Here is an 18,914-nt window from a genome sequence, read left to right as displayed (position 1 = left end):
GACTCGATGCTGCAAATGTGGTATTTGGAGATGTGCTATTTTGACATAAATGGTGTGCTTACCCAAAATATACAGGGAAAAACGTCACAGGCGAGTTGGACCAAACACACAACTGTCCATCGAGTGAGTCACTTCTTAATATCGATCATGATACAAGCAGCACATTATGTGTGTTATTGCAACTACAGTGCATATGCTGTCTGGCTAGCGGTGTACAAACAAGACATGAAATGTGGGCTAATATTTTACACATACTGTAATATGATTGTTAATGTTTGTTTAGCAGACTTCCGGCGCCCCTTAGAAAGGTGGGAAAAAGGTAAACGCTGGGGGAGGGAGGATGAGTAAAAAAAAGGTTCAGTCTCAGACTGGGCTCCCGGGGAGTGGGTCCAGACTGAGGCCAAGGAAAAAGACCTCAATAGCCATAAGGACACATAAACATGTTACATAGAATCCACAAAACTTGCAACAGAGGGGAGGGAGTGGGGGCTACGGTGGCAGGCTGCTGCTATCTAAAGCCCTTTCCCCTAAGGGATTCAATCGGCGGTGAAGGCGTGGGGTGGGGGTGGGAGTGTGTGTGTGCATAGCCCATTGTCCAGAGTGTAGTGTTGTTGTGTCTATTGGCCTGGAGTCGCTCTGCAGGCGTTACGAGCAAAGTTCAACTCCCAGGTGTTGTTGAAAGAGGGATGGAGGTCAGAGCGGCTATCATTGAGGTGTCCTCGGGGGCATGTTTTCAGAATAGATTTCTTCTGTTATGAGCAGTGTCAAGGCCATTTGAGGGAGTCGAATCGTAGGTAAGAATTGTTGTTTACCAAACGAGCAGACATTTTAATGGCTTGTCTGATCCAATTGTCCATGCTGGCTCCCCAGTTGATACATTTTCGCATTTCAGTAAGCCTCTCAGTGATGTGATCCAACTTACGATTCAGTTCAGAAATCACCACAGTCTGTGTTCCCACAGCTCGACCCATGCCTTCCATTGCGACGGGCAGCCTTTGGGCTCCTTGAACGGCTGCCATTGTCTTCCAAATTTGATGATAAACCAAAGCAATGCCCAGCCCAATCAACAGATGCCCTGCGATCCCGGTTCCAAATAGGTAGATGTCTTCCACGTCCTCGACGGAAAGCACCGAAAGGAACATTATATTCCATTTTTCCCAGGAGTCTCTCACATACCCCGCAGCAATTGTTCTGTCAGGGCAGCCAGGCTCCCCAGAACCTCTTTTTTTCATCGAGAAGATTTTGTCAACTGAGTCGAGAGTCCAACTAATCAATTCCATGTTAGGTTTTTAGATTTCAGAGGACAGCACAGAAAAGGAGGCTCTTAAAAAGTATAGACAAGACACAGGGAGCAAGCAGGGAGAGACAGAGAGGGAGGAAAATGCAACCGCCTCCACCAAATGGCGAGCCAGAAAGCCTGTTTCTGTAGCAAGCTTTTTCGGCTAATACCGAAGCATGCCGATGTGTTACTACGCTAGTAAAATAGTTCCTCAGTGTTCGCTCTTACAATAACAATGTTGCTACAGCTTGATTATACAGGTTACGGAACGTAAATAAAAGTATTGCTGACGATTTTTGAATGCATTTTTAAAGTGATTTAGAGGTAGAATTGATTGCATTGCTAGCTCCCTAGAACGAGCCAATTTTTTATGTTAGAATGCAAAAAATACAACCTTTTGTCTTCTTATCTCTTTACAGCTTATCATTCACGTTACAGTATCTGTAAAGTGAACGATAGATAAAATTCCCAAAAAAGTGCAGTTCCCCTTTGTCTTTAGGGTACTGCAAATTTACACTGTTATACAACTTGTACACTGACTAATTTGCATTGTAACTAAATGTAATGTATTCAGTATTCAGCCCATTAAAACATCTAATACAATATTTACAGAAATTTGAGGTGTGTACTCTTGTAAGGGACTGTGTAATGAAATACAGGGAACAATGTATGTATTGATACATCATCATTATAAGTGAAATTGTTCTGTGTGTAAATAGTGTGCATGTTTAATTCTGTTTTAAAGTAGGTATTGCAGTTATATTGAAGTATTTGTATTGCAGTTTAAGGTGTCATTAATATGTTTTCTTTTGTTCCCCCACAACTGAGTATTTTCTGACAGAACTTTGGCTAACACCACTTTTTTTTAATTGAAGGTCAGTTTAATTACTTTCCCTCACTTTTGACGGTAGATAAAATATCCCTTTGAAAAACATTGGGTGCTAATGCAACCACAGTTTCAATACAGTATTTATTATAAATATATTACGCCAAGACTGGTTAATGATGATACATGTAAAAATAGAGGGGGGAACATACATAATATAGTGAAGGAATAGTGTACTGATGTGTGTGCAATACTGTAAGTGTCGTTATTGTGTTTCTTTCTGTGTGTGTGTGTGTGTGTGTGTGTGTGTGTGTGTGTGTGTGTGTGTGTGTGTGTGTGTGTGTGTCTCCCTCTAATGGTCCAAATGGTTTTCGGTGGAAGTAAATTAGCTCTCAGTGACACATGCAACTATCATCAGTGCGACTTCTAATAGAGCTCTTAAAAGGGGAGTGGACGACGTCTCATCTTGGCACATCAAACCATAAATTACTGCCAATCAATAGCTTATTAGTCTATTGAAATTGAGCTATGGTGACATTAAGAACATTGTCTACAGCACGTTCAAACCCCACATAGCATATACACATTTCATGTTTTAGATTTAATAAAATATAATAGGCTTTATGTGTCAATGAAACAAACTATACATACCCACAATTTTTAACACATTTGAATCTTGTGATTTTTCAATCAGAAATGATGTTTTCCTGAGCAGCTATGTGCTGCTGTCAGGTGTAGTGACTGTTAATTCACTCAAGTGTGTGTTTCATACAATGGCAAGTCCAGTCACCAGTTATCGGTGTGTGCTTAAACACACATCCATACACTCAAAAGGTTAACAGTGCAGCAGAAAGGTTAATTTTACCTGCCGAGATTGTAATGAAGCAGGTAAATCACGCAGCGGTTCCTGCGAGCCAAAGAGCACATTGGAGTTTTCTGTTTTTGCAGCACCTGACATGTCCTAACAGGCTCTTAAGTGTACAGTTACACCACGCACACAAGCGCAGAACTTATTGACATGGCCATTTCTTGCCATGCATATTTCTCCCCTCAAGAAGGGTCTTAGGCCAATTATGCGTAAATCAATAATGTCCCTGTTCTGTTGAGTGCCTCGAGTGTGAGTGTGTACATGTGCAAGTCCCTGTGTGTGTGTATGTATGTCTTGTAGAACAAGCCTTTATGGATGTAGAATACATAAAACATCACCATCAGCCCCTGATTAGCCACTCACTTTATGTCGTGATCGATAACTTTCCGGAGAGACGCGCACATGGAAACAATTGCCAATGCTTCAACACATATGGACAGTTTGCATCTGTTCTCGACGTGCACACTAATGTTTGGTCATGTGCTTCCGTGTAGCTCCGCTGCTTTTGCAGATGCTGCCTGCTCACTTACAACAGATGGTAGCAGTGCTCTAATGGCCCACTCGTATGTATGCTAGATTTATTAGCGCATCAGTAACACACTCAAGTGCGCCTTACTGCGCCTACCACGTAATGTACCACTTAATGTGGTTTGTGCTATTTCTACATACACTTTTATCATGTTACAAGGTATTACTTGAACCCGGTTCAGAGGAATTTTGGACAATTGATCTAGGTTTCGAAGTGAACTAAGTAAGTATTTGACCCCGTGCTATGACTATATGAACAGTCCGGGAATTTTTATGTAAGGTAGGAACGAAAAAAGATCCTGAAAAAAAAACATAAATACTGTATAGGTTAATTTATGTTTGATTGGGGGAAATAAGTATTTGATTGAAATGCAAAACATAGCTTAGTAGAAACTCTTGTTGGCAGGCACGCGGGTCAGACGGTTATCTTTTTCACCTAACTTCTTACATAAATGGTCTGTGGGGCAAATAATTATTGCTGTGTGGTAGGCTAACAAATACTTAGTTTAACAAACTAATACATATTTTATAAGTTAATATGAACCTTTTATAAAAATTGTGAGTGTGAATATTTTTGTAAGGAGTTTAACTTGGTAGTATTTAACAAGACAAAGGGTAGGAAACCTGTGGCTCTTTTTATGACTGCACCTGGCTTGCAGATCAATCTTAGTGTCTTGAAACATTCTCATTCATTTTGATCCATCCATCCATTTTCTACCACTTGAGTTCAGGCCAGGGTTGGGCTCCAGCTACCTGCAAGGCATTAGCCAGTCACAGCTACTCATGTTGAGGTCAAAAAGTAAAAACACTGCCTTTTAATCAAATATTCAGCTTGATAGGTTATGGGGATAAAACCATTTTGAAAAAAGATGGCAAAAAGAAAAAAAGGTGACGAATATCATACATTTAAGGGCAAATGGACAGGGGAATTTGCCTTTGTGGAGAGAGCAGATTCTGTGGTGTGTCTAATATGCAATGATAACATTTCCTCAATGAAAGACTCAAATGTAAAGCTGCACTTTGACACACGTCGCATTAAAACAAGTATTTGATGAATTATTGGTTTGCTTCAGTATAATGTTATTATGAAAAATACATTTTGACTTATTAAACTCTAAACTTGTATGTCTTAAAAATGCACACGTTTAGTTGTATTCTGTGTTAAACAATATCATATGGCTCTCAAAGAAATACATTTTAAAATATTTGAGTTCATGGCTCTCTTAGCCAAAAAGGTTCCAGAATCTTGCTTTAAGAAATTATTGTATGGAGGTTAATTTGTGCTTGTATTTCCAAAACTTTTTTTTTTTTTTTTTTTTTTTACACTGAACTTCTGTAACTGAATTTTTTTTGCGTTTCAATTTTGTGAAATAAAGTTTTTACATCAAATGATGCTGACAATTTAAACAAATACAAATTTGTGAGCAAAAAGCATTTTTTAAAATGTTGTATGTGAAAATAGTTTTCTAAAATTCAGTTTATAAAAATTCAGTCTTTGAAAATTCAAAACTCAAGACACACTTCAGGAAAATGAAAACTGAAGCAATCATATTTGTCTCTTCAGGTTTGCAGTCACGTAGCGTGGGTCTTGCAAAGGAGAGAAAGAGGCATATTATATTTCAGCACTGAATTTTTATAAACTAAACTTAAAAACACTATTTTAACACAATGCATTTTTAAACACAGTTTGCTCACAAATGTGTATTCAATGAAATTGTCAGCATAATTTGATGTAAAAAAAATTAAGTTCACAAAATTAAAATGCCAAACGTTCAGTGTCAAATAAAAGCTTTGGTAATATAGACACAAATTAACCTCCATTATTATGTATAAAATTTAGATTTTGTTTTATATTGACTACTTTAAAAAATAGCCTACTCTGTCACATCTGACATTTCTGGTGATTATTGGAGTTTTAAACTTCCTAGACAAAAGTAAAACAACAGTCAAAACAAACGCTATGCAAATTGTTTTGAGATTAAAATAAAAATCCTGCCAAACACATATGTTGCTATCATTTCTTAGAGTTGAAACAAGGGACATCTTTGGTGTTGGAGGAAACACAATGGTGGCAACAGATGTGGCTGTTAAAAATACATTCAAAAAGTCAACTGGGTACAATAAGCCATATTGTATTGTACTGTATTACAGTCAAGAGAAGTCTTTGGAATCACTTAAAACAAACATTGTGGCTTTGTCAACAGATGTAGCCATTAAAAATACATTTAAAAAGTCCAGCAATTACAATATAGGGGATCATTCATCACCGTAAAAACGGGAAGGACTTTTTAAGAATTGAACGCAATGAAAACAGTCGCTATGTCGACAGATGTAGCTGTTAAAGACTATGTTCAAAAGATGAAAACCCTGAGCAAGTATTTATAGATGAAAAGCTGTTTTTTCCCTATCAACCAACCATTGTCTGTGCACCTAAAACCATAAACAAAACAAGAAAAAAAAGTAAAATGAGCAGTGAGAATAGCGTTCATAAGATGAACAGATGGAAAAGTATGCGGAAGGATCAGGCGTCCAGAATGATTCATGTTTTTTTGCTGTCATGTTCTATTTTTCCAAGACTCAACTGACAGGTGGATGGATTTCAGGAGAAGGCAAAAACACACAAACAACATAATGGCAATTAAAACAAATACATGTACAGTACTATGTACAGTATACGCATAGGTACTGTATGTGTCATATCGCTGTTTATCACAAAGAAAGCCTGTGTGTCCTCAGCTTGCGTTAGACGAACATTAGTTTTAGGTAATATTAGGGCTGTCAAGTGATTATTTTTAATCAAATTAATCCCACTCTTGAACTGTGATTAATCATGATTAATCACATGTTATTATATGCTTGCATAAATAAAACATATTGAGGAAAATACCCTAATATTTGGATACAAATGTAATTTGGTAGTCAGAATGTCATACAGGAATGTTGTTTTTTAATGTTTTAAACTTGGTGACAATACGTATAGTAAGAACTAAGTGCACATTTTCAAAGGCTCTGCAATAATATAGCAAACTAGGTAGAGATGTACAGTCTATTAATAGGTAATGTAATAAAGACATACATAAACAACTTTACATAGTGCACTATTTACATCTGCATTTTTTCTTCCTTAGTTTAATCAGTTGTTTAAACAAATGTAAACCATTTTTAATTTTGTTAACGATGTTGGACGGGATGTGACGTGTCACGCTATTATTGCGAAGCCAGAAATGTGTATGTGAAAGAAGGTGTCTTGACGAGAAGCCAATGTGTTGACGAGACATGTGACGGTTGTCAATAAAGAACGTGCCTCAATTCCCTTGTTATGGTCTGTCTTTTCTGCTGGGCTTCCTATTTACAAATTCCTTGGTTTCTCAAACAGGCTTGCTTACTTTTTCAGATGATAGCGGCGATCTCTTTTCTGTACAAACTACCTCTAGTTTGTACAACGTTAGTTGCTGACATGAATGACATCTTGCAACACTTGGTCATCACGGATGTTTATGTCCTACGTGTGGTGGCTGTCCATTTAGAAAATGAATTGTTTACTTTATCTGTGGTAAATGCAAATAAACTCAGCCAGCATAGTTTGTTGTCCTCCGTTTCCTGTCCATGTAGCATTCATGCTCGCAATGTCATCCTCACATTTGCTTTAAGATGCTATTTTAAACTTGATGTGCACCAATTATAAGGTTTGTCGCTGCAATACTAATTCCCTCAGTTTTATCTATAGTTACGTCTGAGTTTGTTATGAAGGGCGCAGAGCACATCGCTCTGACTATCATCCCACTGGTGTGTGACGTGGTCACTGCCCGTGCAATGCGTGCTGCCTAAACAAACACTTTGATCGTCATTCATTTATGGCAATGCGATATTATTAATTTTTATTATATCACATTCGTTAACGCATTAACATTGACAGCCCTAAATAATACACAATTCATGTAATCAACAATAATAATAAATTGTTACTTTTCCATCCTATTTGCTGTCTAAAGTTTATGTTAGTTATGACAAATGTATTTATCATTTTAAATTTAAGTTATGAGGGGTTCTTCACTCAAACAGTAATCTTGCTTTATTTAAAGGGACCTATGATGATTTATGTCTTATAAATATTGTTACAATTTTTATACTCAAGGTAAAAAATGCTGAAGCGTCAAATCATAAGGTTAATGCATTTGGGTGTGAGCTCATACGCAGTTTTGGATGCTTTTGAATTTTCAGCTTTTGCAGTTTTTGGGGTTTTATTTTTTAACAGTGGGCCATTTGAGACGTCACAGATTGACGGACGAATTTATGTGGGCACCCTCATACATGTTGTCGGTAGGGCTGGGCGATATATCGATATACGCGATATATCGCGGGTTTGTCTCTGTGCGATATAGAAAATGACTATATCGTGATTTCGGAGTATACATTCTCACGCAGTTGCTTTTAGCTGTCATTACACGACAGGCTCTTCCCACTCTTTCTTGTGTCTCTTTCTCAGACAGCAAGCGCACCTTCTTACATACGTCACATACTGTCACGTCATACGTCATATACGTATACGCCCTCGCGGCGCAGAGACGTAGCAGCATGGCTAAAGTTAGCTGTGGTGCAAGTGGTAATACAAGAGAAAGAAGGTGCGAATCTGGTAACAAATGAAGGAAGAATGAATTCCCAAGAAAAACAGCAGGTGGTCCATCGTCTGGCGGTGGTTTGGCTTCAAGTGAGAATATGTCGAACAGACAAAACGTAATTTGTCAAGTGTGGGGCAAAAGCGTTTCTACAAAGAGTAGCACCACTGCTAATATGTAGCATCATTTGAAAAGTCACCCGCTAGAGAATCAAGAGCGCTTACTCCGCATGTCAACATCTTTGTTCGGTGCCACACCATCAAAATGCCAAGGCAAACATTTCCACATAACACCGTATGAAAAAAAGAGTCCACGACAAAAGGACATAATGTCCGCAGGAACCTACCACATAGTGAAAGACGTACACTATTAGATTTCCTATTATGCAGCTTATTGTTATTTGACACTTATTGAAATATCTTGTGTGACATCATGTTTTTAAACTATTGTAGTGGCGTTCTGTACAAAAAGTGCACTTTAATTTAGTGTTGTTTTGATAAGTCATCTTAGTGACGTCATGCACAAAAAAGTGCACTAATAGCTTGTTTTAAAATGTCTCTGACAATCTTGCACTTTCTGTTTTGGAAATGACATGAATGTTTGTACCACTGCTTAATAACAGTTTAATAAATACAGTTTTGGTCAATTGACTAGGTTGTGGTTTCCTTCTCTGCCTGAAAGTTTAAAATGAGCATATATTAATGCAGTATGAAGAAGAATGTTTTAATGTACTCACATAGAATCATCATACTGGTGTGATTACATGCATCAAGTGTTCATTCAAGGCTAAGGCAAAATATCGAGATATATATCGTGTATCGCGATATGGCCTAAAAATATCGAGATATTAAAAAAAGGCCATATTGCCCAGCCCTAGTTGTCGGTCAGCCTTCTCTCTCTCTGCTAAACCAAGACCGTTACCTGCATTCTCTCATGTCATTCCTTTATATTGTTATGCCTTACCGCCATCTCTGATGTCTATCAAAAAAAATAAAATACTTGTTTATTTGTGCACAACATTTTACACGGTACTATTTTGTCAACATGGTCTAGTAAAACGTTAGATTATTTGCTACAGGCTTGATTTACTAAGAACCATATACCACGCGCTTAACAGCGTATGCAAACTAAAATTGTGTGAACTATTGTGTGTATTAGTGGGCGTATTGCAGGTGATTTACTAAGACGCTTGTACAATTAATATCAAGTCCAAAAGCAGTGCAGGAGTTTGCATGGCTGTGGCCATGGAAAAACTAATTTCCCTCCACATTCATGTTATATGGTCCAACCTGTGATTTTTATTTTTTTGCAATGTTGTTGAACAAGCAGCAAACTTCTCTAATCTGCGCCAGCTTTTCTGCAATAAAAAATTCACAATCTAGACAACAGAAACTATTTTTAACACGCCGACGATGTACTCTGGGATGTGCTGCGGTGTTGTTTTTTCATATTGGAGATATATAATGATAATATATTTCCTATATGAAAAAACAACGTCATTAAAATTAATAAGCCAGGTAAGTCTTTAACTCATCCAGCAGCTATGAAATTCCATCCATTCATTTACCAACGCTTGTCCCTTTCAAGGTCCTGGAGGTACCAGACCTTATCACAGACAAAAATATATTGCTGAATAGGTGATATGCAGTGATGGGCAACAGCAAGCTACATGCAGCTAAGCTACGTAGCTTAACTACATTTTCCAGTAGCTTGGCGGTAGCTTCGCTACTTTTTTAACCAGTAGCTTTTCCTGTAGCTTAGCTACTTTTAGATCCATGTAGCGAGGTAGCTTACATTAAATCCCCAAGCTACAGAGAGAAAATGGACTGCGAATCCAGGCACAAAAAAAATGTGGAGAAAATACAATGATCTGGATAAATAAGAACATCCACAGAGAAAATCAATGATGGTTGGTTGGTGTTCGTATGATGAGTCACAATTGGCTAAGGTTAGGGTGAAACATTACGAACTGGCCAATCAGAGGCAAGATAAAGGGGGTCATCAAAACTAGTAGGCAAAATCATAACAGTCACGCCCTCATGTAAGATGACAACGAAGGAGTCAGACAGAGGGACGCTTCAAGCTGATGCCTCAAAAAAAAAAAACATTTAAAATGGCAGAGAAATTCTCTCCCACTGATTAGATTTTTCCTTAAGTAATGAAGATGATGTGCAGGAAACCCAAATAAATGCCCTTAGTCATTTTTAGACAAATGTATGTATTTAGAAAAAACAATGCCCAAAATCTTAGTTTTAGTTGTTTACCCTGTAAACCAAATTAATTATTGCTCTCTTCATCTAAGATGTCCAACACAAATTTAAGAACACACATTAAAGTGAATTGAGTTTATAAAAAGTTTTACTGCACACAACCATTATCAACTGTTCTCAAACAACACACAAGTCATTGTTTTTTTTGTCAAGATATAGATGAAGGCTGTTTTTTTGTACTGTTGTTAGAGAAAACAAATAACATTATAGGGGTGGGCCAAAGAAAAGGCAAACTAAATAAATACATACAGTGGGGTGTGGGGACCCCTCGAGTTAGTTGTAGCGTGTCCCCAGCCAAATGACAGATAGTTAATACTAATGGGCCCTTATTGGGTGTACACTCTAAGTTACATTAACATTGATATAATACATGTGGGCCCATAGATATAAATGCCGTTAAAAATGTAGCTTTGATGCAGCAAGCTACTTTTGCTGTGTGGTTTGTAGTGTAGCTTGCTACAATTCTCCGGGGACAGCTTCCCCTGTAGCTTAGCTACATTTAATCGCGTGTAACTTGTAGCTTAGTTTACTACATTTCCAAGTTGCTTGCCCATCACTGATATGTGTAATATTTCTATTTTTGACAGTCCATATATTTTGACAAACATATGTAGGGCGACTATTTATGCGGAACTGCAAGTTTGCACATACATTTCAGAGATGTTAAAGGTAGAAGCAGAACAGCTTTAGTCTTGATAATTCTCACTTTGTCTGCTGAATAATATTTGCATTTCCTTTGCCCAGTATAGTGGGTGTTCTGATAATCAACATATATTCTGCATGTTCATTCAGTCAGACAAGCTAAATGGATTTTGCTCCTTATTTTGCTCACTTAACAGATGCAAACCTCTGCGCATGAGCTTAGCAAATCAGCTTTGTGTGAACTATTAAAATTCCCGCGGTTTAATACTAGTAATTATTTTAGTAGTTTAGGCCTTTAGTCTTCAAATGCTGACGATAAAGACGTTGCCATTGCATCATTACTACCTGGTTTGAGGGACCACAAAAAAAGGTAGGAATCGTAGGATAAAGTAGTATATTCATATAATCTTGGTACACGCACGATACCATGTGAAGCATGTGGTAAGAAAAATGCTACTAAAATTAAATTAATAACATATAATAAAATAAAATAAAAACTGTAAAATCCACCACTTTACTATTGAGCTTCTGTGTGTCAAACAATTTCACTTGTAGATAAATAAAGTTTTTCTAAGTATTCTAAGTCTTTTTTGTTGCGGCATTGTGCGGCAGTCAAGATGTACCTATTGTTGTGACCAGCGAATCTATATACGTAACTGAAAAAAATAACAGTGATGTTTGTCATGAAGTTATATATTTAACAGTGTACATTTTCAAAAGATAAATGCTAATACTTTTGGTGAAGGTAGAGTGTGGAGTGTTTTATATGCAATCTAAAGGTTGTCACATGAACAACAACACAAGGAAGTAGGTTAAAAATGTTACTGTGTCAATCGCAAATTTATGTATCTGGGTGATTTTGACAACGAGAATTGGAATGACATTGACAGAAATTGCTAAATATACTTTTTGCAGCGTGCAAGAAGGCCATCACAAGAAAATGACTGAAGGTGGAGACACCTACAGTCGAGGAGTGGGTTGACATTGACGGAATATTACCTCAGAGTAGAAATGTATCAATTTTACCAAATATTTGCGAAGTGGACAGAACATGTAAAACCAATTAGATCAGATTTGACTTTACACTATACAAACCTAATAAAATATGCTTCTGCATATATCTTAAATTAAGATTTAAGACAGTGTGCTGATTGGTTTGGTTGTTGTTTTCAACAAAAACCAAAATTGGTTTGGTTGTTGTTTTCAACAAAAAATAAAAAAATGTACAGGAAGTGCAAAACAAAATGCGAAGAGAATGCTGTAAATACGATCTGTGTGCAACCTTCCAATAAAAAAAAAATTCCAAGAAAAATGTTTTACTGTAGAGCAAAACACAAAATTTACAGCAAAGCATATCAAATACATACTATCTAGACCTAAAAAATGTGTGTTAAAAGTAGATTACAATCATCATAGGTCTCCTTTAATGGAAATTAGAACAATATTTTTTAGGATCTTACCTTACTACTTAGAGTGCCAAGTATTTGTGAGTGTTCTTTAAGCACTTGATATTGGGATGTTTATAACATGTGTGTGTTCTGGTAATGGGCTACTGTCCCTTTAAGGTTTGGCCATCAAGTTTTACAGTTATTGTAATGTGTGGCAGTTGAATAAAGGGTGTTAACGAAACAATTGTGCTGTTTTTGTGCTGCAAATACTGTACAACATTTGATGATCAAAAAATAAAGTGATGGGGTTTTTTGACACTGAAATTATGTAACTGAATTTTCTGCGTTTGAATTTTGACAACTGAATTTTTTTTACATCAAATTATGCTGACAATTTAATTGAAAAAAAAAACTGTTTTAAAATTCAGGATTAAAAAAAAATCAGTACTAAAAAATTCACTGTCCAAAACTTTGCTTCTTTAAAAAGCAAGCCTCACTTACAGTAAATTAAGACTGAAGCAATCGATCCGGTCTCAGAACCAGCCAATGAGGTGTCAAGTTTGAAGTCACGTGACAAGGGTCTGCATGAAGCAAAACTTAGTATGTCACTCAAAGTGCAGATTCTAACCAGTGGAATCATTTTTATAGTTTGAAAATATCCAGCAGGCCGCAATGAAATATTAGTTATGTTGTAACATGCAAAGGTAGCCCAAATAAATGCTTTTTTTTATCCTGTTTTGCAAGACTCTTGCCATATGACTTCAAACTTGACACCTCATTGGCTGGTTCTGAGACAGGATCGATTGCTTCAGTCTTAATTTACCGGAAGTGAGTCTTGCATTTTGTAGCAGCAAATTTTTCGATACTAAATATTTCAGCATGTAATATTTATACACATAATTTTCTTACACTGTATTTTTTATACACAACATTTTTTTTTTACACTCAATTTGTATACACTACATTTTGTTACACTAAATTTTTATACACTGAGTTTTAAAACACTGAATTTTTTTTCAATGAAAATGTCAGCATAATTTTATGAAAAAAAATTCAGTTCACAAAATTCAAACGCAAAAAATTCAGTTGCATAAATTCAGTGTAGGAAAAAAAAGCTTTCATAATAAAGACAAATTAACCTCCATAGAATTACGTGATATGGTGGCTATAACAAGCGCAGCCTTTGCAACGCCTTCGTCACCTGCGCAGTGTGTGGGTGCAACCAACCGTATTTTACTGCCTTGGTTTTGTTTTTGAAAGATTTACTTTTTACAGGCTGCAGGATGTGTGTTACACTGATGTTGACACAGTGTTGACAAGGCTGAGTGGATTGGAAGCTTTGCCATTCCACCTGCTGTCAGTACCAGAGAGGATTTTTTTTTTCATGAAGGAATGGGAAGACGCCGGGAAAGAAGGGCAAAATATGTGAGTTACCTGAGAAAAACGTGAGGCTTGACAGGTATGCATACTGTATGTGTAGTACAGGGAAAATATAAGCAAAAGTTGGTCAGCATCTATGTCGCTTGTCTGGTAGAAGAAGTGGGTGGATATATTTTGATGTGTCACATTACAATTTCCTACACTTTCACTGTAGGTGTAATTATGAAGTATCCAAATACAGATGCCCATATAATACAACTAATGGATTAACATTTATTTTTTTAAAACAAGGTGTTACCTGCAGGTAGAGTCCGACCTGAGCTTTTTAAACTGGTAATGCAGTCATTATTTGTGCAGAGTGTCACAGTAAAGTTGTACACGTGGTAAGGTTTCAATCCTTTCGTTATAAAAACAGGTCGGTCAGAGGGTCCAAAATGCTGCAGAACCTAATAAGGAGAGATTAAGGTATCATAATAAGTCATCATGTTAACTTTTTTTTTTTTTTTATATTGATAGAGTTTGACACTAACCTGACTAACGACAGGAGGAGCATAGGTGTTGTTGGTCTGTTCAGTCAGCAAATTGACACGGTATTCAGTGACCTGCCCTCTGGCAATGACCCCTTGACCCTCAGTAGTAGCCCAAGTGACCTGAAGACTGGTGGAAGTCAGCGCAGACACTTCTGGAGGAGGCATCATTTCTGGAACTACAAAAACATGGATTAAGATCATTTATAAAACATATTGGAATGTACTGTACTGCTGATGGTATCTCGGTGTAAAATAGAATATGACTGTTCTGTTTTTCTAACACAACATGTATACACATGTATGCAGTGACACACACATTTTAAATGATGTTGTCATATGCTTATTACACAGACACATAGCTTAGAATGAGGTTGGGGCAATCGCTTAGTCTTAATGAGCCATATTATCTCTTTGAAATTCAAATATCTTAATGAACCCCCTAAGAAAGCACATACACACGCACTCACTTTCCATTTGCTCCCTCATTTCCCTTGTTCTTGCTCACATTATGTCTAACAGTCTGTTGTGTTATTTTTAAATACATTTGTATTGCATTTGTTGAAATGGGGCCATTTTTTCCAAAGACAGAAACGTTAAATTTTACTACATGCTGCCATACAAAATGTATCTAAAATGTACATTAACACACTGCCAAAGAGTATTAGGTCACATTGAAAAACTAAACATTGACTAAAAATTAAGGTCACAATATTAAGAAAAACATGTTTTGTTTGAGAATGTATTTATTTTGCTACAAGTATAACTTGACAAAGTACTCCGCAGACTCAGTTGTTGCTTGTAAATTGTGATTTTATTCTTTAAAAATTAAGATTTCTGATCTTGAAATATTTTGACTTCATTCCTGTACTTTTATTGGTTTGTATATTTAGAACAACTGAATTATAAAAAATTTTCTGATTCAATATAAAGTAAAATGTTATTTTAGAAAGTTTCAGTCTTAATCATGTGTATTTAGCAGTGTGGCTAAAATGATTGCTATCATGTGTTTATTTTAGTAACTAATGTCACCGACCTTACTTAATAAACAAAATCGTGAATTTGTGGCAAAAATATTCAAAAAATTATATCCAAATAAATAATCAGGTATTGAATGTAAAATGATAAAGAAAGATGCACAGGGCCAAACAAACCTCCCTCCATTGTGCGTGCGGTAGTCCACCCTGATGTGACATTTCCCGCCATATTGACGCTAACGACTCTCATCTGATAGCTGGAAAAGGACTGCAGACCCGCCACAATGGTGCTGCTCTCAGGAGGTGAAGCTATGCTGGTATTGTTGAGCTGTGCTTCAGAGGGAATGCTTGAATCAAACCATCCCATGCTGACAAATACGCTCTTTTCTCCAGTCGGGGATGACAGGTTTCGTAGCCCCAGCGGACCCCGTAAAAAGACTTCATACCTTGTGATAATTCCTGTAGGGGAAGCAGTTTAAAAGTTATTTGTAGTATAGTAAAAGCGATCTACCGTATAGTCGCTGTAACAATTGTACAATCATAGAAACTCTTTCTAGTTTCTGCAAGTCCAGTGACTCACAGTACCTACAGCACCTATAAATGCACCTACACTCAAAGCCACAACATTAAATGAGAAATGCATGGTCATAGATGACCATCTTGCATCCTCCAAAAATCAGTCAAATTAATTCAATAACTTGCTTTCTTCTTAAATAATGACTGAATGGCCACAACTTTGACCTCTGACCACCTGTACAATCTAAGCATGTTTATATATTGAATGTGTGTTTGTTTTACGCTAAAGAAAATAATTTTTTCTCTTTTTTGGAGGATTAATAGTCTGTCCATCCATCCATCCATAACAATTAAGTTTTACAGAAGCTTTCGTCTCATTAGTCTCTGTGTGTTCAGCAGAGAAACCTGTTGTTTGTTTTCTTCGCGGCATCGCAGCTCGATAAAATAGATCTACATTCAAACACATCCAACAAATGTATGTGAGCCAGAAGATGAAAGCAGTACACAGTCATTACATACTTGACAATTTCTGTTTGTCCATCAACAGTCTACAAGTAACATTTTATTTATATTATTCTTCGTGACCAACTGTTGTCACTCTGTGATATAAGGAGTACCAATACAACTGCTACCTTTACATATACAACCTTGATTCCATGAAAAACCTTAGCTTTACTAGGGATGATGTTCAAAACCGGTTCGCCCGGTTGTTCGATAAGAAAAGAACTGATTCCATGGACTCGAACCCCTTTTTGAGAACCGGTTCCCGTTATTGAGGCCACTATAGTAAAGAAAAAGAGTTGGTTCTTCATTCGAATCCCTGGGAACGAATCCCGTCCCACAGGAAATGCCCTGTGACACGTCCCAGGAAATGACATAGCTCAGTTATTAGGCGGCAGATACAGAAGCAGCAACAACAATGGACCGGAAAAAAACGCCTCATGGCATGGCTTCATTTTACAAAAAAATACGACGAGGAAACGGCTATCTGCAATTATTGTCAGGCTTCGCTCTCATGTAAGGGGGGGAAGTACAACAAGCATGTTGAAACATGTTCAGGCCGTACATGACCTGAAGGTTAGAGAAAGGTGTCGTGGAGAAGCAGCGACAGAGATGACGAAGCGCGCCCCTCTTCCTCTGCTTCAACGTGCAGCGCCAATTCCAGTGATAGTGCTGGTGAGTAACTAACATTAACTGTTGCTGGTTCATTTCCATATCTGCTCACTCGTAGCCTTTAGGCTAAAATAACGTTACCTCTTATGTCAACCAGGACTGCAGTAATGTTAGCTAGACTAACGTTACCTTAGCATAGTCAGTGGCTAACGGTAACGTTTTGGACCGCGACTTAATCAAGTTGAAAAACTTATTCGGGTGTTACCATTTAGTGGTCAATTGTACGGAATATGTACTTCACTGTGCAACCTACTAATAAAAGTCTCAATCAATCAAAAACGTTAGCCTTTTTGTATGTCTGATAACGTTAACGTTATCTTGTAGCCTACACCACTCCAGAGTTTGCAGGTCAGTCTAATAAACTAGTGCTTTATTTTTCTTTAGTTTATTTCGTGCATGAACACACTTACAGCATAACACATCACAGTTTCCTATCATTTCTCTTTACATCATGTCCGAAAAGGAGTAGGAAGAAGTAAAGCTTATTTAATCCTACCCCTTTCCCACTTCACAGCGTTTACAAATATATATACATAATTTACTGACCTTTTTATAATAAAATAACATCTGTGAATTAGTATATACAACAGTTTTGTAATATGTAATTAATTAATTCAGTCATCATTAATATACTGAGATGAAGAATATCTTATTTTTAATAAGGTTGAAAGTATTTCTCATAATTCTTCTTTGTACTTTGTAAGCACTATTAATTTGAACAACCTCTTACAGTGGATCATATCAGGACAATGTTTAACTTCATTACTTAATCCATTCCATCATTTAATTCCACATACTAATGCTAAAGACTTAATAACAGACACCCTAGTCTTCACATTCAGCTAATATCCCCCCTAATTCTATGCTGTGTCTGTCCCTCATTTTCCCTCCAGGACAAGGACGTGCAGTCATTCCTGGAGGCCACACTGATGGACCCCAGAAGGATGTTACAATAACAGCAGAAGTGCACTTTTTGGAGAGCTGTATTATTTTCAGTTTTGTGCCCAAGGGACTGATTTTATTTAACACTATATTATTATTTATACACCTATAGTGATCACAGAGACAGGTTGTTTTTGTGTTACTGTATATATTTGTTTTTCTGAAAAATCCCACTTAATATACTTTGGGTAACAACAGTCAATATTTATTTATTTATTTTATTTTTTTCTTGTAAAATAAAAGTGAGCTTTTGTTAAACCAAATATTGTGTGTTTTTTTTTCCATATACAACAACCTATATGGATTCGATAAGAGAATCGATAAGGAATCGGTTCGATAAGAGGATTCGATAATGGGTTCGTACTCGATAATTTCTTATCAAACATCATCCCTAGCTTTACAGATGCCATACCGACTGTGCTGTATTAATTGGGGCAAAGCAGCAATTACAATGAAGGCACTATTTAAGGAAAATACAGGAAATCATTTTTCAAGTCCTCAAAATTAAGATGTGCTGCAGTGAACTGTGACCAGTTGGACACTATAGTTGGACCGGCTTGGAGCTGTAACAAGCCTTTAACAATCCAGGCCAGATGTGAAGTAGGAGGGGAGCATGTTGGGAGTAACGTTGCATGAACGTGAACTTTATTTCTCTTCAAAAGCAGCCTGTGGATAACTGCAGCGCACCCTGAACCTGTCTAGACTCTTTATTGCTGAATACTTAACCATCCCTGACAGAATGCATTTTTCCCTTTTGGCCACGGCTATGTGCTGCTACTTCTTGCACCCACTGCACTCACTGACACACGACCAAGCTGCTAGATAATGACTCTCGGGGTAATAACACTCATTATTCCAACCACTCTTTCCAAATTGTGTCTATTTAGATTACATCTTCTGAATGGATCACAACATTTCCCCAGCTCTCTACTGCCAATTCAGCAAAGTTATTAAAGGAAGTAAAGGAAATAAAAGATACATT

At 37.0% G+C, this 18,914-nt stretch overlaps 1 protein-coding gene across 1 annotated transcript in view; it reads right to left on the bottom strand.

Annotated features, from left to right (window-relative positions):
- Positions 1–18,914, bottom strand: part of ush2a (Usher syndrome 2A (autosomal recessive, mild)) — a 363,320-nt gene that overhangs the window by 240,574 nt on the left and 103,832 nt on the right. The window contains exons 25-27 of the mRNA XM_061964341.2: positions 15,479–15,760; positions 14,328–14,503; positions 14,096–14,243 (exon numbers count right to left, since the gene is read on the bottom strand). Coding sequence (XP_061820325.2) covers positions 14,096–14,243; positions 14,328–14,503; positions 15,479–15,760 — 606 coding nt within the window. The remainder of the gene's footprint in view (positions 1–14,095; positions 14,244–14,327; positions 14,504–15,478; positions 15,761–18,914) is intronic.

This window comes from Nerophis lumbriciformis, linkage group LG06 (assembly GCF_033978685.3).
Source record: "Nerophis lumbriciformis linkage group LG06, RoL_Nlum_v2.1, whole genome shotgun sequence".
In the NCBI taxonomy this organism is placed as follows: Eukaryota; Metazoa; Chordata; class Actinopteri; order Syngnathiformes; family Syngnathidae; genus Nerophis; species Nerophis lumbriciformis.
The sequence above is the reverse complement of the archived record's forward strand: the minus strand, read 5'-3'. Positions and strand labels throughout refer to the sequence as shown.